Source organism: Alligator mississippiensis, chromosome 10 (assembly GCF_030867095.1).
Source record: "Alligator mississippiensis isolate rAllMis1 chromosome 10, rAllMis1, whole genome shotgun sequence".
In the NCBI taxonomy this organism is placed as follows: Eukaryota; Metazoa; Chordata; order Crocodylia; family Alligatoridae; genus Alligator; species Alligator mississippiensis.
In genome coordinates, this window is record NC_081833.1 from 33,438,063 (window position 1) to 33,452,156 (window position 14,094).

The window sequence follows — 14,094 nt, forward strand, 5'->3', positions numbered from 1 at the left end:
AAATGGCTACCGATCTGGAGGTCCCCTACCATGTCATCCCCTGTTGCCAATACCAGATCCAGTATGGCATTCCCCCTAGTGGGACCGTGTACCTCCTGTGTCAGGTGGAGGTCCTGTATACAGGTTAGAAACCTGTGTGAGCGATGGGACCTTGCTGTCTGCGTCTCCCAGCAGATGTCCGGGTAGTTTAGGTGGACCTAAACTACCTTGGACCTGTGCTGTTCAATGTCTTCATCAGTGACTTGGATGAGGCGTGGAAGGCACTCTGTCCAAATTCGCAGATGATACCAAATTATGGGGTAAAGTTAACACACTAGAGGGTAGGGAACAAATCCCGGCGGATCTGGACAGGTTGGAAAAGTGGGCGGAACAGAATAGGATGCAGTTCAACAGGGACAAGTGCAAAGTGCTGCACTCAGGGAGAAGGAATCACCAACACATCTACAGGCTGGGGGAGGACCTTCTCAGCAGCACAGCAGCAGAAAGGGATCTCGGAGTCATTGCTGACACCAAGATGAACATGAGTCGTTGATGTGACAAAGCAATCAGTAAAGCTAACAACACTCTATCATGCATTAGCCGGTGCATGACAAACAGGGTCCAGGGAGGTGATACTTCCCCTCTACGTGGCATTGGTCAAGCCGAGTACTGCGTCCAGTTTTGGGTGCCGTACTTCAAGAGGGATGTGGACAACCTTGAGAGAGGTGAGAGGAGGGCCACTCGTATGGCTAGGGGCCTGCAAGCAAATCCCTATGAGGAGAGGGACCTGAATCTCTTCAGCCTCTGCAAGAGAAGGGTGAGAGATGGTTTTATGGCTGCCTACAAATTCATCAGGGTGGGGCAGCAAAGAATAGGTGATGCTCTGTTTACCAGGGGACCCCTTGGAGTAACTAGGAACAACGGCCACAAACTGACGGAGAGCAGATTTAAGTTAGACATCAGGAAGAACTTCTTTACAGTAAGGGTATTCCAGATTCTGAAATGGGCTTCCAAGGGAGGTGGTGCTCTCCCCTACCTCAGGAATCTTTAACAGGAGGCTAGACATGCACCTGGCTGGGGTCATCTAACCCCAGTGCTCTTTCCTGCCCATGGCAGGGGGTCGGACCCTCTGATCTCCTGAGGTCTCTTCCAACCCAAACAGCTACAAATCTATGATGTGTTGGCCAAGGTAACGGGAAGAAACAGAGCTCTTTGACTTGAGCACAGCATCAGTTAGTCCAGCGTACCCAGTCAAGTCTTCGTTTCCCACTGCTGCTCCATACAGCTCTCTGACCCAGACAGTCTGTTTTCTCACCCCCATTACCTGTCTCTTGCCTTCACTAGTGAAGAGCTCACTGATTTTCTTCTGTTTGTATATGTCATTCTTCTCCAGGAGTTTCTTGTGCAGCCAGTCAGGGTGTCGGACACGGGGCACTGGATTCTTTACCTGTAGAGACATCAAGCCACACCATAAAAACCCAAGATCCAGTTGCTTCCCACTTCCAGCCTCTCCTGCCCTCCCCCTCTTACTTGCTGCAGTGCTGCTGGGATGGTGATGATCTTCTGAATGGTGCTGCCCAATCTCTCAATGTAGTAGTCCCAGTCCAGAATCTGTTCACAGGACAGAACATCAATTATCATCGGGGAAGGTGAAGAAATGGGATCCTGAATTATGGCTTTGCTGAGGTGCAGGTGCAAAGAGGCTCCTTAAAGCCCCTTTCCCTGTCAACTATCCATAACTCTGTCAGGTGCCAATGGCACACAATTACCTCCAGCAGTTTCTACCTGTTATTGGAGAATAATAGACTGACCTGCCCCACAAAGTCATTTCCAGATCACTCACCGCTCTTATGTTGAAGTCCTGCATGGAGGGACTCTTCAACCATTTCCGGAGATAATGCTTCCGTACACTGATCTCTGCTTGGAAGATAGCCAGTGGGATGGCCCTGAGTAAGACGGGAGCATCTATCACCTACTGGGTGCTGGCATTACAGATACAATGGAATGCTATTCCTGATTCTGCAGAAAAAGCTCCTACGTTTTATATTTCATTCCTCTATCCCACTAGGCCTGGTTAAATTGGACAGAAATACAGCACATTTTACTTTAGCTACCTGTTCCCTTTTTGCGTGCCAGCTATAGTATTTATTGAAGATTCACCTCTCAGTGACTGGAGACCCTTCTGGTTTCTTGGAGATGATGAATCGGCAGCTCAACCCAGCATCTTTTACCATCTGGTCTCCTAAGAACTCAGCCAAACGTTTGGCTGTGCTGATGGAGGTAGATTTCTGTTCTCCATAATCCTCCAGTTTGCGAGACATGGAGCGATTCTCAGAAATGAGCTCAAAAAGCTCAGAATCAGGCATGTTGGCAGCCTGGAAAGAGAACAGATCTGTGGGACCATGCCAGCAGGCACCAACGATTAAACCTTCCTGGTATTATAGCTGTGAGAGCACATGGCACTTCACATGGGAGACATTAAAACAACTCTGCCTCTGATGCTTATGTAATCTAACAGAGTGGTTTCCAAACTGCCAGATTGCGCATCACCAATTTAAAACATTACAACCTTAAGTAACACCAGCACATTTTTGTCATATAAAGTAATTATAATAAATCTGTTAACGCGTACTACTAGCAGGTTGTCTGTGTACCACTGGTGGTACATGTATCGCAGATGGGGAACCGCTGAGCTAACATGTATAAAGAACACTGTAATTATAGCTTGTTTCAATGTACTGGTGAGGTGGGTAGTGACAAAACTTTGCACTTTGAGTCTGGGAAGTCTAGTTTTGATTGTCAAGAGCTGTCAAATTAAAGATAAATCCCCCAAGAAGTTATCATCCTGATCTGGAACAGGAGTGGCCCTCAAATGCCTTCTAAATGTCTTAGATCTATACTCCCACACCTGGCATTTTCTGTCAGCCCTCTCCAATCCCGATATAACTAAACTGGCTGAAATACACATTTATCTTACTGCATGATGATGAGATTCTGGGCTCTATTCCTTCTTCTGTTTCACTGCAAATCTTTGGGGAAAGACACTTCTCCATCTATAAATGACCACCTTTGTGCAGAGTGCTACCACATTCTCAGAAAGGGGCTGATAGAGACCAAATACTTGCCCAGCCATGACTAATTCAGCCAAAGGAAATTCCACAAATCACTGACAGAAAGGCTTCTACAAAAGGGACCATTCTTAGACTTCAAGAATAGCATAAAGAAACCAAAACAATAGAGCTGGAATGGGAATGACTTTGGGAGAAATTAAGGTCAATCCTGCTCTTGTCCATCCTGCCTCTCCACCAGTACAAGGCAGCAGAGTACCAGCCCATCTTATTTTCTCATCTACCCTTTCACATGTCCATTTCCCCATCTGGACACAACTTATAGCAGAAAAGCAAAGGAACTATTCTCTTCCAGATGCTTGCTCTTACCTTGCTGTAAAGCACATCAAGCCAGTAGTCAGCCACCTTGGCCACAGAAGCATAGACTTCTTCCAGTGTTGTGCCCTTCAGGAAGGACTCAAACACTGATGACTGGAAGATCTTAACTAGCTGCAGCTCCCCACGCCGCTTCACTTCAAAACCTTTCAGCTCAGCAAGGGATCCATCCTCATTAAACACTGCATACCTAGGACACAGAGCTCACGTAAGACCTGCCCTGTACATGAGGTACAAACACTCTTTAAGAAGCTCTGCCCACCCCATCTTCCTCTCACTATGGACCTCTCTTTCATATTACTCAGCCACACTGCTGTACTGGCCAATGATCAGAGTACTGGCAGAAGATAAGATAACATTACACACACAAGACTAACAGGAATAGTGCTGAACAGTTAACAGAGCTCCTGCTCTATTTTGAGCTCACAGTCTGGGTGAGAACTTTTCCTACAGGAGTGTTTTGCGCAACAAATGGGCCTTTAGGAGTTCATTGTAAAACAAGACAGGTAACTGATAGATATTAACTGGAGGAACATTCTGCAACAGGTGACACAAGAGAAGGAGTAAGGAGCAGCAGGACAGTGTGAGTAGAGAAAGCTAGAGGCAGACAGTGCAGAGCTGAGCTTTACAGGGGAGGGCAAGGCTGTTGCCTCTATGTGGCATAGAAAAGGAAACTAGTGAAGCAGTTTGGAAAAGACAGATTCTGTTACTCTTGGCCACCAAGTCCCATATGGCTTTCCTTCAATTTTAGGCCCCAGTTCTACCAATTACCCACGAGCCTGGATGTAAACAGTGGGTTGCTCTTGTGCAATTCTAACCTCGTGTGAAGCCCTGATAATGGAATAAAGGTTATATATGATTTACATCACTTAGACCAGTGAAAGCCAACCTTTGGCAGGCATGTCTCACAACCTCAACTGCTACTTCCAATCCCTGCCTGACCCGCTGCTCTGCTCTGCTTTTGGCTCTTTGCCCTGTCTGCCACTTTGTTTTCTGCTCCCTCCCCAATCTGCTGCACCAAACAGAGGCTGCCTGTGCAACTTATGGCATGAATGCCACAGGCTGGACACCTGTGACTTAGCCAATACCAAGGGAAGCCCAACCCCACACCAGGGCATGTAGTTCAATGTGAAGGAAGGGGACTATGGAATGCCCTCCACCTGCTGCCATTACCACTGGACATGCTGGGGTGGGAAGGTGGCTGTCAGCAGCAATTGGTTCAGTCTGATACGTCAGGAGACAAGGCAACCCTACAAATGCATCCACTCATAGCTTATAACTTCAAGTCACAGACCCCAAAGTAACTAGATATGATGAATGCAGAGGCCATTTAATATTTGACATCCCACTAGTATCCATGGCTCAGGTCTGGCAGGAGGCGGAAAATAGAAATGGAGACGGCTCTGTAACCAGGCAATGAACAGGGATAAGCAAGGAGATGTAAGGTAGACCCAGTTCAATGGGGCTAGACAAAAGTACTAGATTCCAGGAATAGAAAATTAGGTCCACTTATGTTCCTCTAGCTACTAATCCACTGCATAGATTCATAGGTTGTAGAGTGTAGAGTCAGAAGGGACCACAATGGATCATCGTGTCCAACCCCCTGCCCCTCGCAGGAAAGAGAACCGAGGTCAGATGACCCCAGCCAGGTGACTATCAAGCCTCCTCTTGAAGACCTCCAAGTTAGGTGATAGCATTACCTCTTAGAAGCCCATTTCAGAGTCTGGCCACCATTACTGTAAAAAAATGTCTTCCTAATGTCTAACCTAAATCTACTCTCCACTAGTTTGCACCCACTACTCCTAGTTACTCCCTGGGGCGCTCTGGTAAATAGCGCATCACCAATTCCCTGTTGTGCTCCCTTGATAAACTTATAGGCAGCTACAAAGTCTCCCCTCAGCCGTCTCTTGTAAAGACTGAAGAGATCCAGATCTCTCAACCTCCCCTCGTAGGGTCTTTCACGGAGGCCACTAATCATGCGAGTGGCCCTCCTCTGAACCCTCTCCAGATTCTGTGTCCCTCTTGAAGCGCTGCAGCCTGACCAATGCTGCATAGAGGGGGAGCATCACCTCCCTTGATCTGTTGGTCATGCATCTACTAATACACAACAAAGTGCGACTGGCCTTGTTGATGGCCTCATTACACTGCCAGCTCACGTTCATCTTGGAGTCAGCTATGAAGACTCCAAGATCTCTCTCAGCCTCTGAACTGCTGAGGAGGTCATCCCCCAACCTATAGATGTGCTGGGGATTCCTCCTTCCTAGGTAGAGTACCTTACATTTATCTTTGTTTAACTGCATCCTACTTCGTTCTGCCCATTGATCCAACCTGTCCAGGTTGGCCTGTATCTGTTCCCTACCCTCCAGTGTGCATGCTGTACTGTACATATTTAGGGTACCAGACAATGAAAAGCAGACCTTCTAAGACTTTCTTTGGCTGCCTAATGCATAGTTTAATTCTGTGTGAACCTACATATGGATAACAGTCTCTCCCCCCCATCCATTTTACCCCCAAATGGAGCCAAAAAAAGGCACTGAGGGAAAGAGTTATTAGAGGTCTTTCTGGACTACTGAAAGACAGAGACCAGATAGTTTAATTAGATGTGACTGAGCCATACACAATAATAAATTATCTTAAGGGAATCTATTACTGTTCTGTGTAGGCAGCCTCAGAACAGAACAAATGTATATTCTATGACAAAGACTGCCAACAGATGGAAACACCCTTTCACTACAAAAGTTACCTTGTGGAACGACTTGTGATAATGCATACCTGAATCCCGCTAAGCTCTTGGCTCCAAAGAAGAAGAATGCAGAAGCAGAACACATGGCACAGGAGTACAGCTATCATTACAGAATATAACCTCCCACTGATGGGGTGTGGTAGAAATGGACATGCTCCTATAAGGAAATGATTTTATAGTAGTTCCTCATTGATTTTCTTACACCTTCACCTTATACCAAAAAGACATTGGTCTAGATGGACCTGTAACACAGAGTCAAGCCCGTTATGGAAGAAAAAGAATGGGAAGTGGACCTGACAAAAGGGGAGCACATAAAAAGTGGAAACAAGGTGAGATCACTAAAGATGAATATACCTCCTCTGCTCGTGCTTGTAGGGAGGCAGTTAGGCAGGCCAAAGCTACCATGGAGCTGAGGATGGCAACCCAAGTAAAAGACAACAAGAAATTGTTTTTTAGATATATTGGGAGTAAAAGGAAGGCCCAGGGAGGAATAGGACCACTGCTAAATGGGCAGAAACAATTGGTGACAGACAGGGGGGACAAGGCTGAACTCCTCAACGAGTTCTTTGCCTCAGTGATCCTAAGTGAGGGGCACGACAAGTCTCTCACTGGGGTTGTAGAGAGGCAGCAGCAAGGCGCCAGACTTCCATACGTAGATCCTGAGGTGGTACAGAGTCATTTGGATGAACTGGATGCCTTTAAATTGGCAGGCCCGGATGGGCTCCATCCGAGGGTGCTGAAGACACTGGCCGACATCATTGCAGAGCCACTGGCAGAAATATTCGAACGCTCATGGCGCACGGGCCAAGTCCCGGAGGACTGGAAAAGGGCCAACGTGATCCCCATTTTCAAAAAGGGGAGGAAGGAGGACCCGGGCAACTATAGGCTGGTCAGTCTCACCTCCATCCTTGGTAAAGTCTTTGAAAAAATTATCAAGGCTTACATTTGTGAGAGCCCGGCAGGGCAAATTATGCTGAGGGGAAACCAGCACGGGTTTGTGGCAGGCAGATCGTGCCTGACCAATCTAGTCTCTTTCTATGACCAGGTTACGAAACGCCTGGACACAGGAGGAGGGGTGGATGTCGTATACTTAGACTTCAGGAAGGCCTTCGATACGGTATCCCACCCCATACTGGTGAACAAGCTAAGAGGCTGTGATGTGGATGACTACAGTCCGGTGTGTGGCGAATTGGCTGAAGGGTCGCACCCAGAGAGTCGTAGTGGATGGGTCAGTCTCGACCTGGAAGGGTGTGGGCAGTGGGGTCCCGCAGGGCTCGGTCCTTGGACCAATACTCTTTAATGTCTTCATCAGCGACTTGGACGAGGGAGTGAAATGTACTCTGTCCAAGTTTGCAGATGACACAAAGCTATGGGGAGAAGTGGACACGCCGGAGGGCAGAGAACAGCTGCAGGCAGACCTGGATAGGTTGCACAAGTGGGCAGAAAACAACAGGATGCAGTTCAACAAGGAGAAATGCAAAGTGCTGTACCTAGGGAGGAAAAATGTCCAGCACACCTACAGCCTAGGGAATGCTGCTGGGTGGCACAGAGGTGGAAAGGGATCTTGGAGTCCTAGTGGACTCCAAGATGAACATGAGCCGGCAGTGTGACGAAGCCATCAGAAAAGCCAATGGCACTTTATCATGCATCAGCAGATGCATGACGAATAGGTCCAGGGAGGTGATACTTCCCCTCTATAGGGCGCTGGTCAGACCGCAGTTGGAGTACTGCGTGCAATTCTGGGCACCGCACTTCAAGAAGGATGCGGATAACCTGGAGAGGGTCCAGAGAAGGGCAACTCGTATGGTCAAGGGCCTGCAGACCAAGCCCTATGAGGAGAGACTAGAGAAACTGGATCTTTTCAGCCTCCGCAAGAGAAGGTTGAGAGGCGACCTTGTGGCTGCCTATAAGTTCATCACGGGGGCACAGAAGGGAATTGGTGAGGTTTTATTCACCAAGGCACCCCCGGGGGTTACAAGAAACAATGGCCACAAGCTAGCAGACAGCAGATTTAGATTGGACATTAGGAAGAACTTCTTCACAGTTAGAGTGGCCAAGGTCTGGAACGGGCTCCCAAGGGAGGTGGTGCTCTCCCCTACCCTGGGGGTCTTCAAGAGGAGGTTAGACGAGTATCTAGCTGGGGTCATCTAGACCCAGCACTCTTTCCTGCCTATGCAGGGAGTCAGACTCGATGATCTATTGAGGTCCCTTCCGACCCTAACATCTACGAATCTATGAATCTATGAATCTGACCCCTTTAAGGCCAGAACCATTTAGCAAACTTGCTAAATGCATACTTTGTGTGAGTTTTTCACCAGTCCCATGGGACGCCCCTGCCCACTACTGGACAGGGAGGCCCGGGTGAGGGAGATTCCTTACCCTCCATCAAAGCTGACCTCATGAAAGAACACGTTGAGAGGCTGGATACCTTCAAGTCAGCCGGCCCTGACAGTTTACACCTGAGGGTACTCAAATAGCTGGCAAGCATCATAGCTCAGCCCCTGGCACGGATCTTTGAGAACTCCTGGTGCTCTGGTGAAGTGCCCAAAGACTGAAGGAAGGCCAACGTGGTGCCTATCTTCAAGAAAGGGAGGAAAGTGGATCCAGCATACTACAGGCCCATCAGCCTGACCTCTATCCCCAGAAAGGTCTTGGAAAAGATTACCAAAGAGGCCATCCTTAAAAGTCTGGCTGATGCCAACATCCTGAGGGATAGCCAGCATGGGTTTGTTGAGGGTAGGTCTTGCCTGACCAATCTCATTTTCCTTTATGACCAGGTGACCTATCACCTGGAACAGGGGGAACGAGACTGATGTCGTATATTTTGACTTTTAAAAAGCCTTCGATCTGGTATCCCATGATCACCTCTTAGCAAAACTGGCTAACAGCAGCCTTGGCTGCACCACGATCTGCTGGCTGGGGAATTGGCTCCACGGTAGGACCCAGAGGGTGGTGGCTGACAGAAATCAATCGTCATGGTGCACTGTGACCACTGGGGTCCCTCAAGGCTGTCCTTGGGCCTATACTATTTAACATCTTCATTAATGATGCAGACATTGGTGTCAGAAGCGGACCGGCCAAGTTTGCCGATTACCCCAGAGTTTGGTGTCAAGCGTCCACACCTGGTTATCCAGGAGGGTTATCCAGGCTGACCTTGACAGGCTCAGGAAATGTGTGGATGAGAACCTGATAGTGTTTAACACCAAAAAATGCAAGGTTCTCCACCTTGGGAGGAAAAACCTGCAGCATGCTTATAGGCTCAGCAGTGCTACGCTGGCTAGTACTCCAGACGAAAGGGACTTGGGGGTCATGATTGATCACAAGATGAACATGAGCCTTCAATGTGATGCTGCGGCTAGTAAAGCAAGCAAAACGCTGGCTTGCATCCACAGATGTTTCTCAAGCAAATCCCAGGAGGTCATTCTCCTGTTGTACGTGGCTTTGGTGAGGCCACAGCTGGAGTACTGCATCCAGTTTTGGGCTCCACAATTCATAAAAGATGTGGAGAAGCTTGAGAGAGTGTAGAGGAGAACCACACGGATGATCAGAGGTCAGGGAAACAGACCTTATGATTTGAGGCTGAGAGCCATGGGACTCTTCAGCCTGGAAAAGTGAAGGCTCAGGGCTGATCTGGTGGCCACCTACAAGTTTATCAAGGGTGCTCACCAGGATCTGGGAGAATGTTTGTTCAACAGAGAGCTCCAAGGGATGACAAGGTTGAATGGTCACAAACTCCTCCGTGACTGTTTCAGGCTGGGCATAAGGAAAAACTTCTTTACTGTCTGAGCCCCCAAGGTTTGGAATAGACTGCCGCCAGAGGTGGTTCAAGCACCTACTTTGAACACCTTCAAGAGACATTTGGATGTTTATCTTGCTGGGATCCTATGACCCCAGCTGACTTCCTGCCCCTGGGGCAGGGGGGCTGGACTCAATGATCCTCTGGGGTCCCTTCCAGACCTAGTGTCTATGAAGTCTATGAAATTTGGCTCAGCAGAGGCCTCAGACCAGAAAAGGAGCTTAGGGAGAGACTAGGAAAGCAAAGCAGCGAGGTCCCCACTAGCTCCAACACTGCAAGAGACTCCTGACAGGGGAGGCAGAGTGGGTCAAGTGACTCGAAAGGCACGGGAAGGGGAGCAGAAGGGCTAAGGGAGACAAAAGCTCACCCCAGAAGTGAGAAAGGGTCAGTCAAGCCATGACAATTTAGAAGACTGGTTCAGCCCTGCCCGACGGAGGGAAGGCCTTGGTGGGCAATGTAAGTAGCCCTGGAAAGGGAGCAAGTTTCTGCTGAGATTTTTTTTCCCCTTGTTTGAGCAAAAGCCTGTGAGGCAAAATCCTGAGTTAAGACCCTGTCTGTTTACCCTTATGTAGGGAGAACAAAGTTGAGATATTTTGTTCAATGGACATCTGGTGGACTGGAAGCGGCTACAAGGGGAGATACAGAGGCCACAAAACAGGGTGCCCCAGCCTGTATGGTATTCTCCCCTCAGAGGAGGTCAGAGGCACTGGCACAGTGGTCCTAATGCAGGAACTTGAGCTGGGAGCAAGGGCTGATGAACCTGATGTGGTAGCCAAGGGGGTTAGGCAGTGTGTCTGCTGAGCCTAAGGTTCTGGGTTCTAGCCCTGGAAGAGCAGAAGCAGAACAAAGAGAGAGTTTGAAGGCCCCAGAACTGCAGGCCCAGACCAAGCCAGACCCCTTGGTGGAGCTGGTGAATTGGAATCTGAGACAAGATACCTAGAGAGTCAAACACCAGAAGTCTGGTTAAGTGGTAAGACTTCACCATCAGAATCCCTGCCCTGCTTTGGGCAGAGGCAGAACACTTCCCAAAATGACTTCCTTCAGCAAAGTGTGGCAGGCAAGTCAGGACTGGGAAGGTTTCTAATTGGGTGGTGGGACAACAGGATTGGCCATGACAAAATGGAGATCCCCTTTGTTTGACTCATGTCAGAGGGCCATTGGTCTGTTTTGATCACTGTCAGCAGGTTGCAGTTCAAGGCAGAATTAGGTTTAACATTATTCAAGAGTCTCTTAATGTACTATGAAAGCTATGCAGTTAAAATATAACTTAGCAAACGCAAAATACCCCAGCAACATTACACACCCTTCCAGTTCTGGGGCACATTTCATAGATTTCTAGGGTCAAAAGGGACCTATTAGATCATCGAGTCCAACCCCCTGCCCCAGGCAGGAAAGAGTGCTGGGGTCAGAAGACCCCAGCCAGGTGTCTGTCCAATCTCCTTTTAAAATACCTCCAAGGAAGGGGACAGCACCACCACCCTTGGAAGTGTATTTCATATTTTGGCAACCCTCACTGTAAAGAATTTTTCCCTGATGTCCAGTCTAATACTGTAGGTGATGGTGCCAGAGTATAGTAGTATTTTGCAACATTTCTATGATCACAGGGCATGCCCCAGGTTCCTCACCTTATTGTACATCCTGGGAAGAAATAGTTTAACTTTTAGCTTGGTTTAGGGAGAAGGCAGGCTTTGGTTTCTATATATTGCTGTCAATCAGAAAATGAATGAAAAATAAGTGAATTAAGGAATCTCCCCCCGACAGAAAATGCCCTTGGGCAAATACAAGAGTAGCCACAACTGGAGACTGCTTTGCAAATGCTTCCATCCAGAAGGGGGGTGAAAGAAATCCAATGGAACAAACTGATTTGAAAAAGGAATGCATACTGTACCCCAGAAACACAAAAAGCATTAGACCCCAAAGAGATATTGCTATTTAGGTCTGTCCCTTTTGCTGATATGCACTCCACTTAGGTATGAGTTGGCATTTTAATCCAAGGACTCTGATGTATTGCAGTTGCCCAATAAATGATGATTATGCTTTAGAAAGGCTGCCTGCTTTGCTGTATTTTACTTCAGCTGTGCTGCTTCCCTTAGAGATGTAAAGTCTCCATCTAGAGATGAACCAGCTGCAGCTCACTGGTGTGCCCATAAGACAAAAGCTGCTGTGACCTAAAGGTCTGGTCATCAGAAACTATGCTTGAGCTGGCTTCAAGGAGTATGCAGAGAGAGATATACAGTGTTAGCAACAGGAAAAAAGACCAAGGTCCCTATCAAATGTAACTCTGCTTTTAGCGGAGTCATCCTAGCTTGAGACATGGCTCCATATGCTGTCTAATTCATGTCATAGCTGGAATCTGACATGTTGCATTTCCTTAACTTCTATGCAGCACTCAATGGATAAGCTGAATTCAAGGGCCTGTCTGGCATCTCATTTATATGCATCTGAACAAGAGGACAGACATCCAAGTTGCCTAGCCTGACCCCTCTACCCTGAGGGAAGTGATAGGATTTCAGGCCTGAAATTCCCACCTTTTCTTTAGCTTCTTGCCTTCTTCCTTGGAGGCTGGTAGGATCATGGCCAGGTATGGTCCATCCACTTCAAAGAAGATGCTGTTCTCTGATCGGGTGACATAGGTGAGTGAGGTTGGATCCACAAGCTCTTGGTACTGATCATTTGTGAAGCCTTCCTGCAGGCAAAATCCCACCAAAGAACAGCTTCAATGAACTACTGGTTTCACACTCTGCAGAGCAAAGAATGACAATCCCACCTTAAATTGTATGCCCATCCCCCATGACTATCAAAATCAGTCTCTGCTTGCTCACAAGGAGTATGGGTAACATCTTACCACTTCAGAACAAACATTACCTCTACATGCTCGTCCAGAGCACCTGTCTGCAAATTTAAAGAACTTAGTAGAACACATGATCAAGGACCTGAGCTGCACTTGGGCAAAAAAAGGCAAAAGATTTAAAAAGTACTTCAGTTAGGTTATAGCCAGTGGAACACTAGCAATATGAGTGTTTGTCAGGAAAAACCCACATATCTTGGGCTTATACCCAAGTAGGAGAGGCAGAGCGGAGAATTTGGGAAGGCGACCGTCTAAAGAGAAGATTTGATGAAGCAGCAAATTGGCTGTTCACAGCCTTCACTGTCTTCGACCTTCACGTGGTTAAACCAGAGAGCAGAGGTCAGTGGGCTACATCATACTCTAACACGATCCCAAAGCCAGGGTATATACACTGAGGACAGAGACTAGCAAGGCCACTGCACAGGTCTCTAAGCACAAAATGTCATTCATCTAGTCTGTGGACTGAAGGAGTACAACTAATTCTGAGCTCTTGCTCTCTGGGAACTGCTACCTGAACCACACTGAAGAGTTCTTGAACTCTTCCATCATTCAAAATGATGGGTTTGTGCTAATGATTCTATAAGCTATCAATGGCTGGCAGCTATGGACCAAGTAAAACTGAAAGCCATAAGGTCCTATTCATAACAAAAGGGGCAGTGATAAACCAGAAGGCATCCTCTGGGGAAGGACACTGATAACCCAAAAGGCATCCTGTGGGCTAACTTCCTGCAAGCAACTTGTGCAATATTAGGTCAATTCAGAGAACAGCCTGTATTGGCTAATCTACTGTACCTGGATAAATGCCAGAATCACTCTCCTTTGAGTCCTCCATTGCCCTTTACCACCCACCTCCTCCATCTCTTTGGAGCCAGTCTAAAATGGTGTTAGACTTACCTTCACTAGGATGTTCAGCATGGCACCTGGATATGAGATGGTCACTTTGGGCTTCTTTACATTGTTTGATTTGATTACAAAGTTTTCTGGGAAGCTGTTGGGAAGGACGCACCAGATTCCATCAGTGTCGAGCTCCAGGGGCCTCCTGGAAAAGAAGGGAGAGCAAGTCCAGATGGGAGATGGGAAGACATGCCACAAGACTATGTAAATGCTTGGATCTTCGCCAGTTGTGCAGGTAGGCAGGCAGTCTACCCTTCCACTGACCCAGAGCTCCCCCATTAACATGAACACGTGCATACGAAGTACCTGAAGGTGTCAGTCTGTGCTGCCAGCAGTGAAGTTGGAACATCAGCAATTCACTTGCCTTCACATTATACATCCCATTGGGATT

The 14,094-nt window shown here is 47.7% G+C and overlaps 1 protein-coding gene across 2 annotated transcripts in view; it reads right to left on the bottom strand.

The window, feature by feature from the left end:
- The window catches only part of POLE (DNA polymerase epsilon, catalytic subunit), a 67,371-nt gene that overhangs the window by 21,341 nt on the left and 31,936 nt on the right, over positions 1–14,094 (bottom strand). For both annotated transcript variants that reach the window (XM_059713626.1, XM_059713625.1), the window contains 7 exons: positions 13,704–13,848; positions 12,490–12,647; positions 3,417–3,612; positions 2,140–2,354; positions 1,823–1,925; positions 1,510–1,590; positions 1,304–1,426 (listed from right to left, as the gene is read on the bottom strand). In XM_059713626.1, coding sequence (XP_059569609.1) covers positions 1,304–1,426; positions 1,510–1,590; positions 1,823–1,925; positions 2,140–2,354; positions 3,417–3,612; positions 12,490–12,647; positions 13,704–13,848 — 1,021 coding nt within the window. The remainder of the gene's footprint in view (positions 1–1,303; positions 1,427–1,509; positions 1,591–1,822; positions 1,926–2,139; positions 2,355–3,416; positions 3,613–12,489; positions 12,648–13,703; positions 13,849–14,094) is intronic.